The sequence below is a fragment of the Nicotiana sylvestris genome, chromosome 8, assembly GCF_000393655.2.
Source record: "Nicotiana sylvestris chromosome 8, ASM39365v2, whole genome shotgun sequence".
In the NCBI taxonomy this organism is placed as follows: domain Eukaryota; kingdom Viridiplantae; phylum Streptophyta; class Magnoliopsida; order Solanales; family Solanaceae; genus Nicotiana; species Nicotiana sylvestris.
In genome coordinates, this window is record NC_091064.1 from 194,115,076 (window position 1) to 194,131,317 (window position 16,242).

The 16,242-nt window shown below is 40.9% G+C and overlaps 1 protein-coding gene across 1 annotated transcript; it reads left to right on the forward strand.

The window, feature by feature from the left end:
- Positions 1–9,836: 9,836 nt before the first annotated feature.
- LOC104238965 (zinc finger CCCH domain-containing protein 20-like) lies at positions 9,837–11,568 on the forward strand. The gene has a single exon (XM_009793489.2). It carries the CDS (start codon positions 9,896–9,898, stop codon positions 11,054–11,056), a length of 1,161 nt encoding a protein of 386 aa, XP_009791791.1. The 5' UTR covers positions 9,837–9,895; the 3' UTR covers positions 11,057–11,568.
- The last annotated feature ends 4,674 nt before the right edge of the window (positions 11,569–16,242 follow it).

A 16,242-nucleotide genomic window follows, 5' to 3' on the forward strand; every position in this document is an offset into this window, starting at 1 on the left:
CGTTTACTGTGCACCATAATTATTCTTTAGCTTTATTGTTTTTACTTTATTGTTCATACTTTATTGATCTTAACTCACCTCGAGGCCCCTGAGATAATCAAGCTCGAGGTCCTTATTGCTCTAACAATACTAGTTTGGTTCATCAATTCTTCTTACTTATACCTAATATTACTTGTATATTCACTAGTATTGGAATAAATCACATATCTTTAGAACCACAAATCATATTTAATTGTTACTCATATTTTTTGAGGTAAACATCTTGGACCCCTGTCCGTGTGATGACCCCTTGCCGTTGTCCTTGTATTCTTTGGCTAAGCCTTTCATGTTGTCCTTGTCAAGATCTCCTTCACCCCTCTCGGCATTGCCTTCTTTGGACTTGGCAGCTTCCCTTTTGAAGTCAACGAGCGACTCGGCTAGCGCTATAGCCTCGTCCACGTTGGCTACTTGATATCTTCTTAACTCATTCTTTTCCCAATTTTGCAACCCATCTATGAAGTATAAAAGGGAATCTTCCTCGGACAACGATGAGATTTGCAGTATTAAGGTAGTGAACTCGCACACATACTCTCGTATTGTGGTCGTCTGTCAAAGCTCCCTTAGCTTCTGCCTAGCCTCGTACACCACATTCATCGGGTAGAATTGCTTCTTCAACTCCTTCTTGAATGGATCCCAAGTTGTCTCAATCTTGCATAGCCCCTTCTCCATGTCAGCACACTTTTGACGCCACCATAATGAGGCAACCTCGGCCAAGTACATTGAGGCATTGCATACCTTAACAACTTCGTCATCCTCCTTGACTACCTCAAAGTATTTGTGGATCCTCCAAAGTAAGTCTGCCACCTCATGTGTGTCCTATGCACCACCATATTTCTTTCTCTTAGGGACCTTCACATTGGTCCCTTTTGCACACACCACGCCCTTGGTAATTCCAACTATGGTTCCCTACAAAGCTTCTTTCTAGAAATCTCTTGTATTCTTTTTAACATTCCTTTATTCATAACCTTTGCTCTGATACCACATTGTCACGTCCTTAGTCTTGAACTAAGCATAGGTGCGGTACTTGACAACTTGCTCACGATCCTACTATGTCAAGTCATCCTAAAATGCTACACTCAAGACCACTAAGGGAATGTCAGATAAGAAAGACAAGAGAAATTTACCAAATGAAGCTTTTATTGTAGAGAACTTGAATTGTTTGCTTAGTGAGTTACATATGAATGCCCCCTATTTATACTAGTCACCCAGGAACTAGTGTGTAAATAATAATTGTTCCACAAGTCCTTCCATATTTACAAATAAGTACACTCTCTAGAATCTTCCAAGGACTTTACTAGTAATTCCATAGGGTTATAGGGTCTTCCTAGGGAAGCCTCTATATTTATCTAGAACTTTCCTACAAGTGCTAGCCTCATTCCTATGTAAGCTTTCGATATGGCAAAAATATATATCAAGTGGCAACTACTTGGTATAAAATGGAGGCCCACTTTCGGTGTCTTGTGCGATAATAATGTGTCGTTGAGACTTAAAAGGTAAGTTCTACAAGGTAGTGGTTAGACCGACTATGTTGTATAGGGCAGAGTGCTGGCCAGTCCAAAACTCACATCTCCGGCAGTTGAAAGTAGCTGAAATGAGGATGTTGAGATGGATGTATGAACATACTAGGTTAGATAGAAATAGGAATGAAGTTATTTGGGACAAGGTAGGACTGGCCACTATAGAGGAAAAGATGCGAGAGGCACGGCTAAGATGGTTCGGGCATGTTTAAAGGAGAAACACAGATGCCCTAGTCAGGAGTTGTGAGAGGTTGGCCTTGGGAGGGGGTAAGAGGAAGGTAGAGGAAGGGTAGAGGTAATCCAAAGAAGTCTTGGGGAGAGGTGCGCAACTTGAACTAAACAAGGACATGACCCTTGATAGGAGGGTGTGGAGGTTGAGAATTAGGGTGGAAGATTAAAAAGTAGTCGAGTGTTTTTCTTTTTCTTATTTAGTGCAATACTATTAGTGTTAGTATGTTATCTCTTTTATCCTTAGTTTGCTCTTACCATATATTTTGTACTGTTATTATTTGCCATCAGCACTCCCTTAGTTTGTTATCACGACATAACTTGTACTTTATTACTTACTATTGGTACTTCTCATATTCTCTTTTGCTATCTTGGATTTAGTTTTCTAAATATCTTCTGTAGTTATTATTTGCTATCAGTGTTTCTTCCATCTTTTCTTTAGCTAAGGGTCTATCGGAAATAGTTTTTTTGCCCTTCTAGGATAGGAGTAAGGTTGCGTTCATCCTTAACCTCCTCATACCCCATTTGTGGGATTGCACTGGATGGTTGTTGTTGTATAATAATGCATTCATTATTAGTTATGGCATAATAATTCTTTAAGTATTAATTATTGCATAGACAATCTCACTTTATTAATTTTTGCATAACTTATTATTTTTAAGCAAAACGACCCCTAACTCTAACTAGGGGACTGGGAACAAAACCGGTGTGGCAATCATTACAGTAGATTACAGTGTATTGGGGAAATGCAAGGTGCAACTTTAGAACGACTTCATAGGTTTGGTTTATTTTTCTCAATTTAGTTAAGAACAAATAAACAATGCTTAACCACTAATTCTTTTCACTCTGATTTCTTGGATTTCTTTTGACATGCATGGTGTTTGACTCAAAAAATAATATTAAAACCTTTTTGATCAAATCAATCAAAGATGAAGGGGTAAATCTTAGTCAGACATAACTAATTCCAGATCGAGAAGCTAAGAGTAAGGATCGCACATGGGATGAAAGAAATATAAATGATCTTATTCGGATTCAATGTTGTCTCCCTCATCAATCGATGAGGAAGTAGGTTTACATATTTTTCTAGAGGCCATTTCTTCTGTCTCTAGAATGCTTGAAGAGAGCTTTTCATTCTTTAGAGGGAGGTAGGAGGAGCAGCCCCCTGTTGAAGGCTTTCCTTGGCTATATATAATCAAGGCACCTTTGCCCTTTGCTTGACTTGACGTCCTCTTGCCGTCAATGTGTCTTGGCCATGATTTTAGGCGCCACTCTTACCGACTCGTCGGATGTCAGAGAGGAGAAATGGAGTAGGCTCTATTAACTTTCACTGCCCGGTTAATTAGACAGGGCGTCAGTCAACTCGGTTGTGACAGTTAGATTTTAGCCAATACAGTTAGTCCTTCCATTTATCGGGGTCATCCTATGTCGGGCTCAGCAGACGGATCATGATCGTGACGAATTCGAGAGAAATATGACTTATGACTCTCCATTCCTTAGTCACATTTTGTGGGTTTTTAGCAGAGTGGCGACGTTCTGTTGATCCCCCTGGACCGTTGCGGCGGTTTCGGAAGCGAAATGTCGTTGGGTATTGAAACATTGTTTCATGGTTATCGCCATTATGACACACGTTTTTGGGATACTGAAACGTTTCGTGCCCTATCAGATTCGATTGTCGACTCTTGGGTTTCGTGCTGGGGGGATTTATGTCCCATATAAATAGAGGAAGCTTGTCATTCGATTGACACACTTCTTTATCTTTCACTTGGAAGAATCCTGCTGATATACTTTCTTTATGGTACCTCAAATTTCTACGTCCCCCCTTGTTTACTGAAGACTTTCATCTTTTCTTTCAATTATTTCTTTGGCATATTTTCTGACAAGAATGGCTGGTGATTCTTCTCGTGACAATCTCCCTGCTGTTGATCCGGTACCGGAAAGTGTTGTTCAGATCACCAGAGGGGCAGATGTGGTGGAGGATTAGGAGGTCCCATCAGTGATTGAGATCTTACCCCGCCATAGGAGAGACCAACTGACTTCACTACTCCCGCCAGGGCCGAACCAGAACCTGTTCACTCTATTCTAAGGGAGAAGGATATTTCAGAGTTGAAAGAAAGGTGGGGGATCCCTGGTTATGTTGATATGCGGCTGGCAGTGGGAAAAGACATAGTTCATTTCGACCGCCCCGAGTACTGTGTGTTCTATGCCTACCACTTCATTGTAGGGTACACATTTCCTCTTCCCCTATTGGTGGTGGATTTTTGCCGTTTCTACGAAGTGTGACCCGCCCAATTTTCACCATATTTATACAAGGTATTTCTTATGCTGCTCAAGTATGCTGAACTCACCGGTCGCGAGGTCACTTTGGACCATATGCTCAGCATCTTTGCTCCTCAACTTATTCGCGGTTCGATGATTCACATACGTCCTCGGGGGTCGAGGGGTCTAGTGGTGAAGATGGACGACAGGACCAACCGTTGTTTCTATGAGAATTACTTTTATGTGCGGACTGAGCATATTGTGGCGGACCCAATGGGATTCCCTGAGAAATGGAACTTTGCACGTAAGTTTGTATTTTTAGTCGTTGAAGTGCTTGATCATTTTCTATGGGTACTAAACTTTATCACGTCTTTGCAGCTGAGATATTTCCCGTATACGTGAATGGGTAGAGGCCATACTTCCCCATACGGTGGGGATTCGCACATGGTCGACCTTTCATGAGAGGTTTGGACACATGCCCCTTACAAGTGAGATGACGTCTTTGTCTACTATTCTTTATCTTTTTTGTTTAGCCTCTTATGTGTCGTTTGTCTTTGTCAGGGAGAGTGTGGAGGGCAAGGGCCCCTCCGTTAGCTTTTTGTCAGCCGGCTGCATCTACTCACCCTATTACAGTACACATTACCCGACCTTTGTCGAGGGTTTCTTCAGTTGAGTCTGCGGCCTTCGTTACTCTTGCGAGGGCCGTTTCTCAAGATGAGGTTCCGACCGATGTCGTTCACCCAACAGGTGAGTCACCATCTACTGGAGAAGAGGAGGGGTCGTCAAAGAGACGAAGGGTGGAGTTTGAGACGGCGCCCCAACAGTAATTTATCTGGACGACTCTCCCCCAACGAGCTCTGGAGAGGGCGTTGTTGTGGCTTTCCCCATAGGGACGGAGCAGACCGTCAGAATTGTGGATGTCCGTGATTGGCAATCAGAGACTCCTGTCGCTGCCTTGGAATCAGACTTCTGGGGCCGCCGTCGTGTTTTCAGATATGCCCTCATCTTCTATAGTGGGTCATGCTCCACCTTCAGCAGCAGAAAGGGGAAAAGGCGTGGTGGTTGACGACTATGAATCTGAGTCAGACCTAGATCCCAATGATGTTAGGATGTTTGAAGAGGGCCTTACTCATTCGGTGGTTAATGCAAGGGGCTCGGGCCGTATTCTTCAGATCCCTTCTGGTGTCAATCTCTTGGGGGAAGGGGAGGATCTGGTGCCACAATTTAGCCTGTTATGCTCTGAGGCCATGAATGAGTCCCTCCGGTCTGTTCCTGATGCTGATTTGATGGACGAGGTGGCCACCATGGGCTTAAGGGTACATCGCATTATACTTTCGCTTTCTTCATTCGCCCTTCTCGGAAGTACTAGTCTAACCCCGTCTTTACGTTTTCCAGACATATATGGTGGAAGTGGAAAGCACTCGTAGAGCCAACATCCGGGTAAAATTTTCTTGAAGATAATGGAGAAGTATTGTCTCTACCGCGACAGGTGTCGCGAGATGCATGAGCGGTTGAGGGCGGAGCCCCGTAATCGGGCTCTTGGTGAGGAGTTGGAAAAAAGGGAACAGGAATTGATGCAAACTATCTGCAGCAAGAGCGCACTCGGGGAGCAACTTCGAATTAAGGACTAGGAGCTCGAGTTGGGTAAGGGGGTCGCCGCAGAATATGAGCATATGCAGGGTAGGTTGAGGTCAATGTAGTCGGAGATGGATCAGAACTTGGTCAAGGTCGAGGCGATGAGCATGGAATGGATGAGAAAATTGACTGCACTGGAAAGTAAATTCGTTGGGTTGGAGAGCATTGAGAGTGCCTGGTCCGAGGCTTTGGCGAGGACGAGGGCCCTGGAGAACACCATCCGCGTCCTCCAATCCGAACAGGAGTCGGATAGAGCGACTGCTAGACTCAGGGAGGCGAGGCTTGAGGAGCGCATCTACGTGATTTATCAAGAGGCCTCGATTCTAGGAGACCGGGTCGCGGCTTTGGAGGCAGAAAATGAGCGATTGTTGGCTCAGGTTGAGTCCTCCTCCGCTGTCGTCCCCTGCCATATGCACGAACTCTGGGTTTATGCCAAAGCTCAGCGGGATATATATAAGAGTTTGTGGGAGGCGGGTACCGTGGCTGAGGCTGCTTATGAAGAAGCGCGAGCGAAAGCACGGGAGGCTCGCATCAACTGTGGGTAAGACGCAGCGACACCCGAAGCTAATGGTGATGCGGATGACGGTAATGGAGAGCCTCTTGGAGACGGTGATGATGATGGTGATGGTGATGGTGATGGCGGTGATGACGCCGAATGAAGAACGTTGTCCTTGTCTATTTTTATTTTCAATTGTTTGTCGATTGTTGTCCGTTCGTTTTTTTTTTTGGGGTTGGCTTGGGCCATATGTAGGCGGTTATAGCCTGCACTGTGACTTTGTATAAAGGAGAGTTTTCTTTTTCTTCGTTATTTGTCTTGTACTTCACCTTTATTTCAACTGCTTACGGCTTTGGTGCAAGATAGACTCCTATATAGCGAGTCCCGGTTTTTCTTTCCTTCCAATGGTCTTCGACCTTCGGAGTATTTCGATTGAGGTCGACGTCTTCTCCCTTTGGCGAAGGCCTTTGGCCTTAAAGGATGTTATTTCGAACTTATCGAAATAATAGCCCGTTCGCGCTCGATTGAGGTCGAACTCCTTTTTTTTTGGCGAAGGCCCTTGGCCTTACAGGATGTTATTTCGAACTTATCGAAATAGAAGCCTGTCATCGTTCGACCGAGGTCGAACCCTTTTCTTTTTTGGCGAAGGCCCTTGGCCTTAAAGGGTGTTATTTCGAACTTATTGAAATAATAGCCTATCGTCGTTCGATCGAGGTCGAACCCTTTTCTTTTTTGGCAAAGGCCCTTGGCATTAAAGGGCGTTATTTCGACCTTATCGAAATAACAGCTTATCGTCGTTCGTTCAAGGTTGAACCCTTTCCTTTTTTGGCAAAGGCCCTTGGCCTTAAAGGGTGTTATTTCGAACTTATTGAAATAATAGCATGTCGTCGTTCGATCGAGGTCGAACCCTTCTCTTTTTTGGCGAAGGCCCTTGGCCTTACAGGATGTTATTTCAAACTTATCGAAATAGCAGCCTGTCATCGTTCGATCGAGGTCGAACCCTTTTCTTTTTTGGCGAAGGCCCTTGGCCTTAAAGGGTATTATTTCGAACTTATTGAAATAACAACCTGTCATCGTTCGATCGAGGTCAAACCCTTTTCTTTTTTGGCAAAGGCCTTTGGCCTTAAATGATGTTATTTTGAACTTATCGAAATTACAGCCCATCGTCATTTGATCGAGGTCGAACCCATTCCTTTTTTGGCGAAGGCCCTTGGCTTTAAAGAGTGTTATTTAGAACTTATTGAAATAACAGTACGTCGTCGTTCGATCGAGGTCGAAACCTTCTCTTTTTTGGCGAAGGCCCTTGGCCTTACAGGATGTTATTTCCAACTTATCGAAATAGCAGTCTATCGTCGTTCGATCGAGGTCGAACCCTTTCCTTTTTTGGCAAAGACCCTTGACATTAAAGGGTGTTATTTCTAACTTATCGAAATAACAGCACATCGTCGTTCGATCGAGGTCAAACCCTTTTCATTTTTGGCGAAGGCCCTTGGTCTTAAAGGGTGTTATTTCGAACTTATTGAAACAACAACTTGTCGTCATTCGATCGAGGTCGAACCCTTTTCTTTTTTGGCGAAGGACCTTGGCCTTAAAGGGTGTTATTTCGAACTTATTAAAATAACAGCCTGTCGTCGTTCGAGTTTTTGGAGAGTCGGACATCTCCCGTGGGAGTCCCAGTCCATTTGATATTGCTTGCATCAGGAGGTGCAGTGTCGGTGATTATGAGACGTTGACGTTTCGCTTAGGTTTGCGTTGTGTACGCATTATAGTTTTCTTGTCTGACTCCTACCATCCGGCCCGAAGATATCGCCGACAGGAAGTATTTCGGCTGTGCTGAAGTAATTTTTTGTTCTTCAATTGATATGTTTCTTTGTGCCTTCACCCGTGCGAGTCTTATGTGCTTGCTTGGACAAAAAGTAGGTGAGCATGATATTTTCCTCGCTCTCGTCCGATGGTCCGGTGGGGGAGAACAGGTTGGTAACACCTTTTGCCTTGTTTGGTATATCGATGGTTGATGGGGCGAGGATGTCTAAGCTTTGTGGGTCATTATGTTTCTTGGCTTCGATCTGGGATAAACTAGGAAATTTCACTAAGAAATCCCCACAGACAGCGCCAAATTGTTTGACTCAAAAGATATTAAAATATTTTTGATCAAATCAATCAAAGATGAAGGGGTAAATCTTAGTCAGACATAATTAATTCCAAATTGAGAAGCTAAGAGTAAGGATCACACATGGGATGAAAGAAATATAAATGATCTTATTCAGATTCAATGTTGTCTCCCTCATCAATCGATGAGGAAGTAGGTTTACAATTTCTTCTGTCTCCAGAATACTCGAAGAGAGCTTTTCATTCGTTAGAGGGAGGTAGGAGGAGCAGCCCCCTATTGAAAGCTTTCCTTGGCTATATATATTCAAGGCACCTTTACCCTTTGCTTGACTTGACGTCCTCTTGCCGCCAATGTGTCTTGGCCATGATTTTAGGCGCCACTCTTACCGACTCGTCGGATGTGAGAGAGAAGAAATGGAGTGAGCTCTATTAACTTTCACTGCCCGGTTAATTAGACAGAATATCGGTCAACTCAGTCGTAACGATCAGATTTTGGCCAGTACACATGGAAGTATTTATCCACTATTTTTTTCTTTTCAGGAATTTTATTCCACTTGTTGAAAGAGGTTTATGATGGTTAGTTAGCATTCTTGCTCCAATCTAGGTGATTAAGAACCAACTGATTGTTTTTAAAATAAAATGCCTAATTCTGAATGAATATTTGATTATTAAAAAAAATTCTAAATCTGAACATTAAAATTTAACATCTTGTTTTCTTACATCTCAATGTACGTTAATATCTTTATTTAAGAACTATTAAAAATAATTAAAATTAAAAATAATTTAATACAATATTTGTAAAGAATGTTTGTTTTGACCAGAGTTTCAAATGTATTTTATGTCTTTTTATTTTATAAAAGAAAGAGTATTTGTATTAAGAGTGCCCCAACAAATCATATTATTAAGTGTTAGTGAAAATATATTTATTATATAGTTTATAAAAGAAAATATTTTACTCCCTTCAGACTAAAACTAAAGTGAAAAAAAAATCATTAAAACTAAACTATAATAAAATGAGAAAAAGTAGTATTTTTTGTTTAATCTTTTGTTACCATTTATGTAGTTACTAAAAATCATTTGAGAAGGCCCTGAAAATGTCTAATCCTTTATTTATTTTTCAACTCCAAAATGTCTAATCTGGTCACGCAATTCCCGGCATTCTGGCCAATGTACCCCTCCCTATCTTTTCTCCTCTTTTGCGTATGTAACGCTTCACCGCCTTGGAAACACTAGGGGCGTCAGTTTAATAAAAATTCACTCCACATTCCTCAACCTACCTTATTTCATCACAACCCAATCAAACCCATACAACAGTATCAAACAAAATCCAAACAAGTCCTAAAAAACCCTTATCCAAACTACACGTGTCCTTTCACTATACAATTCTCATGTCAAGATATTCACCTGCATGTGTGTTTAGGTATCCTCATTAATCTAACCGCAGTGGAAATCTCTAGTTCCCTATTTTTTATCCTAACCGCAGTTAAATGTAACTCAACCAAGGTTAACCCCCCCCCCCCCAAACTCATCTAGCAGTTTATATATCAACTGCTGCACATCACCATCTGCAGTCCATAGTCCAAACAGAAACCCCCATTCTTCTTTACATAGAAAGATGATGATCGGAGAGAGAAACCACCCTTATCCGACGGTCCATATTCCACCATGGTCGTTCGGAGATAATCAGACGGATAACATGCACCTAACTTTAAGCCCAAGCGGCAATGCAACTTCAAGCCCCAGCTTCAGTGCCGCCTCTGGTGAGGACTATTCCATGTTTCTACAAAACGACACCGGTTTGAAGGCACTCCAGCGTTACCTTCCATTCAACGACGTCGTTGGTGATTTTGACTTTGAATACGGCGAAGGTAAGGATATTGACCTTCCGGTAGACGCATACTCTTGTGATCAGTTCCGTATGTACGAGTTTAAGGTGAGGAAGTGCGCACGTGGGAAGTCACACGATTGGACAGAGTGTCCGTACGCACATCCCGGCGAGAAAGCTCGTCGGAGGGACCCACGTAAGTATCACTATTCGGGCACTGCATGCCCTGAGTTCCGTAAAGGGAACTGTAGGAAAGGTGATGGTTGTGAGTTCGCTCATGGCGTATTTGAGTGCTGGCTCCACCCTGCTCGCTATCGTACGCAGCCTTGTAAAGATGGTCTCAATTGTAAGAGAAGGGTTTGTTTCTTTGCTCACTCACCGGAACAGATCCGAGTACTGAGTCCGCGTGCCGATTCGTTCGATGGCTCTCCTTCCATTTCCAGGTACGGTTTTGAGGGGAAAAATTTGCATTTTATAACGTCTCCTGAGTCAGGCTCGCCACCTTGTGAGTCGCCGCCGATGTCTCCGATGACTCAGACGACCAACTCAGTGAGCTCGCTGAGTCGATCTCTAGGGTCTAATTACTCGATCAACGAAATGGTGGCGTCACTACGTCAATTGCAGCTGAACAAGGTGAAGTCCATGCCCTCTTCCTGGAATTTACAAATGGGATCTCCGGTACTCGGGTCACCAAGGATACCCGTAAACCGACCCGGTTTTTGTAGCTTACCCTCAACGCCAACTCGGGCCTTCAACCGACCCGGTGTCTGTTGCTTTGATCTTTGCGAGGAAGAACCAGTTATGGAAAGGGTAGAATCAGGGAGGGATTTAAGGGCTAAAATGTTTGAGAAATTGAGTAAAGAGAATCCGTTAGATGGGATGGTACCCGACCCGATTCCTTCTGAAGCTACGAACCCGGATGTTGGTTGGATCTCTGAACTGATCCAGTGAAAATACTTAAAATCATCTATGAAATTATGGGGCTGTCCCTTTTTGTTTTTTTCCTCCCCTGCATGTGAATACTACGGAAATGGAGAAGGTAAAAGATGTATTTTGCTAGTATTACCCCTTATCATTTTGGAAGCATCTAAATTCAGAAGATAATTCTATGTATATAGCAGTAAGATTTTAGTAGTGGGACTTGATTGTTTGTTGTTTTTTGGGGAAGGAATATTCTGGAGCCATTTGATGGAAGTAAACTTTGGGAAACCTTCGATCCATGTACAAACAAAGGTAGCAGATTGAAGATGGATTATTCCGTTTTGTTTTGGCTTTTTGCTCTTCTTTTAAGGTTGTCCATCTTTTGCTCCAATTATCTCTGATGAATAATTACTAGTAGTAGTATCTGTAATGTCGCAAGTCTTCATTTCGATTAACGAATGTTTATCCTTGTAAATATAGAAGGAGCAATGCTCTTTATGTTATTGGAAATTAAAAATGTAATGCAATTTACATTTTCTTCAGTGTGTTGAGAGATTTTTGGAGTAAAGTGGAAGCATATGCAAATATGGGCTGGCAATCAGGAGAGTTTTCTGGATTCCATTTTTTGTGGGAATGCAAAGAACATACTACCAAAAGGGAATTGTCACTTTTTAGAAGAGAAACAGAGATACGTATGTAGTGTCAAAAGTTTTACTACTATTAGCGCGAAAATGAAAACACTACAAACAGAGCGTTGCAGCGACAGTCGTACGGATAAAACCTGTCCTGTTTGATCTTTACTTTTTCTTGTCGTTTATTCAACCTAAGGAAATATCTTGTTCGCGAAACGGGATACAGTTTTCATGAAATGATAATTATAACAAAAAATTAAGGAAGTTAAACGTGAATATAAACAGATTTTTACTAATTGTGATTTGTGCGGAGGATAAGATTCAATGTTAAGCTGATAAAAGAGTAGTGACTGGACGATATACTTGGTTACTCACAATGCAACATTTCAATATGCCTCCATCCTAGAGATATATATAATTAATCTATAGGATTCTATGAATTTAGAGTTTTACGCGCCAAAGCTACAAATTTGTTCATGTGCTTCTTGATATTATTCTGAGCCGACTCTCTATCGCCCAATGTAAGGGTAAGGTTTACACCCACATACAGGAGCGGAGCGGCCCTTTGAATATTGAACCCAGTAACTTTTATCTAAATTATGTATTTATCTTAAAAAATTATATAGAAATTGTTAATTTAGAACACAATAACTTAAAATAATTAGAAAACTGAATCCATAAATTTTAAATTTTGGTTTAGCTTCTGCAGTAACACTATCCCCTTCAAAACCCTACCTGCAAGATAATGTGGGGTATGTATTGTTGTTGCTTTTTAATATTATTCAATTAAGTAAAAGTTCTTGGTAGTAAATTATTTCATATTTGTTATAAATATATTATATTATGGATGTTCATTTAGTACTCCGTTGTAAATAAGCTTCTTGAAGAAGCTTATCCATATGGGACTCCACCGTAAATATGTTTATCTATTTAGTACTCTATTGGAAATAAGCTTCCTGAAGAAGCTTATCACTTCGGTACCTGGTTATTGATAAATATCACCCCCGGTAGAAGATTATCCATATCAGGTATAATAAGTTTATCCTTTCAGTACCCAGTTATGGATAAACATTATCCCCGGTAGAAGATTATCCATATCGGGTATAATAAGCTTATCCTTTCAGTACTCCGTTATGGATAAACATTGCTCCCGGTAGAAGATTATCCATATCGGGTATAGTAGCAACTTACACAACAGCTTTCTTTCTTCTATAAATAGAAGAGATTTCAGTTCATTATGTACATCAGTTTGAATTCGAATAATATAACAGTTTCTCTCTATACTTGTCTTTACTTTACAGTCTTTATTTTATAACACGTTATCAGCACGAGACTCTGACATCTCGAGCAAATACTTTGAAAGTATTAGAGGTAAGAACTTTCTTTTCCTAAATAATGTCAAATCTTTCTAAACTTGAATTTGTAGCCCTGGATATATCGGGCAAAAGCTACATGTCTTGGGTGCTTGATGCTGAAATTCATCTTGATGCGATGGGTCTGGCAGACACCATCAAGGATAAAAATCAGGCATCAAACCAAGACCGTGCCAAAGCAATGATATTCCTACGCCATCACCTTGATGAGGGCCTGAAAATGGAATATCTCACTATTAAAGATCCAGTCATACTGTGGAATAATTTGAAAGATAGATATGACCACCTGAAGATGGTCGTTCTTCCACAGGCACGTTATGATTGGACTCATCTAAGGCTACAAGATTTTAAATCTATCAGTGAGTATAATTCTGCTATGTTCAGAATTATTTCCCAATTGAAATTATGTGGTGATAATATTACTGATCATGATATGTTGGAGAAAACTTTCACCACTTTTCATGCCTCGAATATGCTCCTGCAGCAGCAATATCGAGAGATGGGATTTAAAAAGTATTCTGAACTTATCTCACATCTTCTTATAGCAGAGCAACATAATGGGCTATTAATGAAAAATCATGAAAGCCGACCTATTGGTTCTTGTCCATTCCCTGAAGTGAATGAGACGAACTTCCACCAAGCTAAACGTGGAAGAGGTCGTGGCCCCAGTCGTGGTCATGGCCGTGGTCGGGGAAGAAACCCCAATCATGGTAATAATAATGCACCAAAGAAGCCTCCTCACCACCAGCAGTGGAAAAGGAAGGAACAAAAGCATGAAGCGGTGCAAGCGCCAAATGCAGAAAATGCATGCTATAGATGTGGAGGAAAAGGGCACTGGTCACGTACCTGTCGTACGCCAAAGCACCTGGTTGAGCTTTATCAAGCCTCCCTGAAGAAGACAGAGAAAAATGCTGAAGCAAATTTTATTTCTGAAGATAATTTAGACTTCATGCATTTGGATGTAGCTGATTACTTTGCACTCCCAGAAGGAGAAACAAGTCATGTAATCGGTAGTGAATCTGTAGAAATGTAAATATTTTAATTTTTGTTGTTTGTAATAGATAGTATGGTTATGTAATTGTTGTACATAAATAAAAGTTATGCTTTGATAATGATGTTTACTATAATATATTTTATTTATGTTATTTTGAAGAATATGGATAACCCTCAAATTATGTTTGGATCAAAGACAAATCATGAAGATATTTGTGTTATTGATAGTGGAACAACTCATGCCATATTCAACGATCAGAAATACTTTTCTTATTTGCATAAGGAAAAAGCAAATGTTTCAACAATTTCTGGTAATATAAGTTTGATTGAAGGCTCCGGAAGAGCCATAATATTTCTGTCTAAGGGAACAAAACTTATTATAGACAATGCATTGTTCTCCTCCAAGTCCCGAAGAAACTTGTTGAGTTTTATAGATATCCGCCGAAATGGGTATCATGTTGAGACAATAGATGAAATGAACAGGGAATATCTTTGTATTACAAAGAATATTTCTGGCCAGAAATGCATTGTAGAAAAGTTACCAACTTTATCTTCTGGCTTATACTATTCAAAAATTAGTACAATTGAAGCACACTCTATCGTAAACCAGAAGTTTACGGATTCAAATACTTTTGTGCTTTGGCATGGCCGTTTGGGCCATCCCGGATCAATAATGATGAGACGAATTACTGAAAATTCGAGTGGGCATCCATTAAAGAACTTGAAGATTCTTACAAATGACGAATTTTCTTGTGATGCTTGTTATCAAGGAAAAATGATCACTAGACCATCACCAATGAAGGTTGGTATTGAATCCCCTGCCTTTTTAGAGCGTATACATGGGGATATATGTGGACCTATTCACCCACCAAGTGGGTTGTTTAGTTATTTTATGGTCCTAATAGATGCATCTTCAAGATGGTCTCATGTGTGCCTACTATCATCTCGCAATCTGGCGTTTGTAAAGCTATTAGCCCAAATAATTCGATTAAGGGCACAATTCCCAGATTATCCTATAAAGGCTATTCGCCTTGATAATGCTGGAGAATTCTCATCTCAAGCTTTTGATGATTATTGTCTATCCGTTGGGATAAAAGTTGAACATCCTGTAGCTTATGTTCATACTCAAAATGGCCTTGCAGAGTCATTTATTAAACGCCTGCAATTGATAGCAAGACCACTACTTATGAAAACAGAATTGCCCACTACTGGTTGGGGCCATGCTATCTTGCATGCAGCATCACTTATCCGTCTCAGACCGACACATTATAATAAATATTCTCCGTCATAATTAGTTTTTTGTCATGAACCAAATATTGCCCATCTATGAATTTTCGGATGTGTTGTATATGTGCTAGTAGCACCACCACAACGTAGTAAGATGGGACCACAAAGAAGGATAGGAATATATGTTGGGTTTGAATCACCCTCTATTATTCGCTATCTGAACCATTGACAGGACATTTATTTACTGCTCGATTTGCAGATTGTCGGTTTGATGAAACAAATATTCCACAATTAGGGGGAGAGAAAAAGGAAATCAAAAGAGAAATTGTGTGGAAAATTTCATCATTATCTCACTTTGATCCTCGTACCCCTATATGTAATCAGGAGGTCCAAAAGATCATCCATTTACAGAATATAGCAAATCAAATGCCAGACGCATTTACTGATTTGAAAAGGATAACTAAGTCACATATCCCAGCAGAGAATGTGCCTATCCGAATTGATATCCCAGTAGGACCATCTACTAGCATGAGAGCTAGTGAACCTAAAGCACGCCTGAAGCGTGGTAGGCCTTTGAGTTCCAAGGATCGAAATCCTCGAAAAAGAAAATCGACAAATGATCAAAACGATACTATGAAGGGATTTCCTGAAGAGACCCAAAATCTGATTAGTTCTGAGATTCCTGAAGAAATCAATGAACCCGAAGCTCATGTGAGTGAGGAACTTTTAATAAGTTTGATCGGTGATGGGATTAATTTAAATCGATCTGAAATAGTGGTGGATAATATTTTTGCATATAATGTTGCACTTAATATTATGCAAGATAGTGAGGATCTTGAACCTCGATCTGTCGAAGAATGTCGACAAAGATCTGATTGGCCAAAATGGCAAGAGGCAATTCAATCGGAATTGAAGTCACTTGCTAAAAGAGAGGTCTTTGGACCAGTAGTCCAAACACCTGCTGGTATAAAACCAGTTGGTCATAAATGGG

Excerpts from the sequence above, each read along its gene's own strand:
- LOC104238965 (XM_009793489.2), top strand. The coding sequence starts at position 9,896 with ATGATGATCGGAGAGAGAAACCACCCTTATCCGACGGTCCATATTCCA.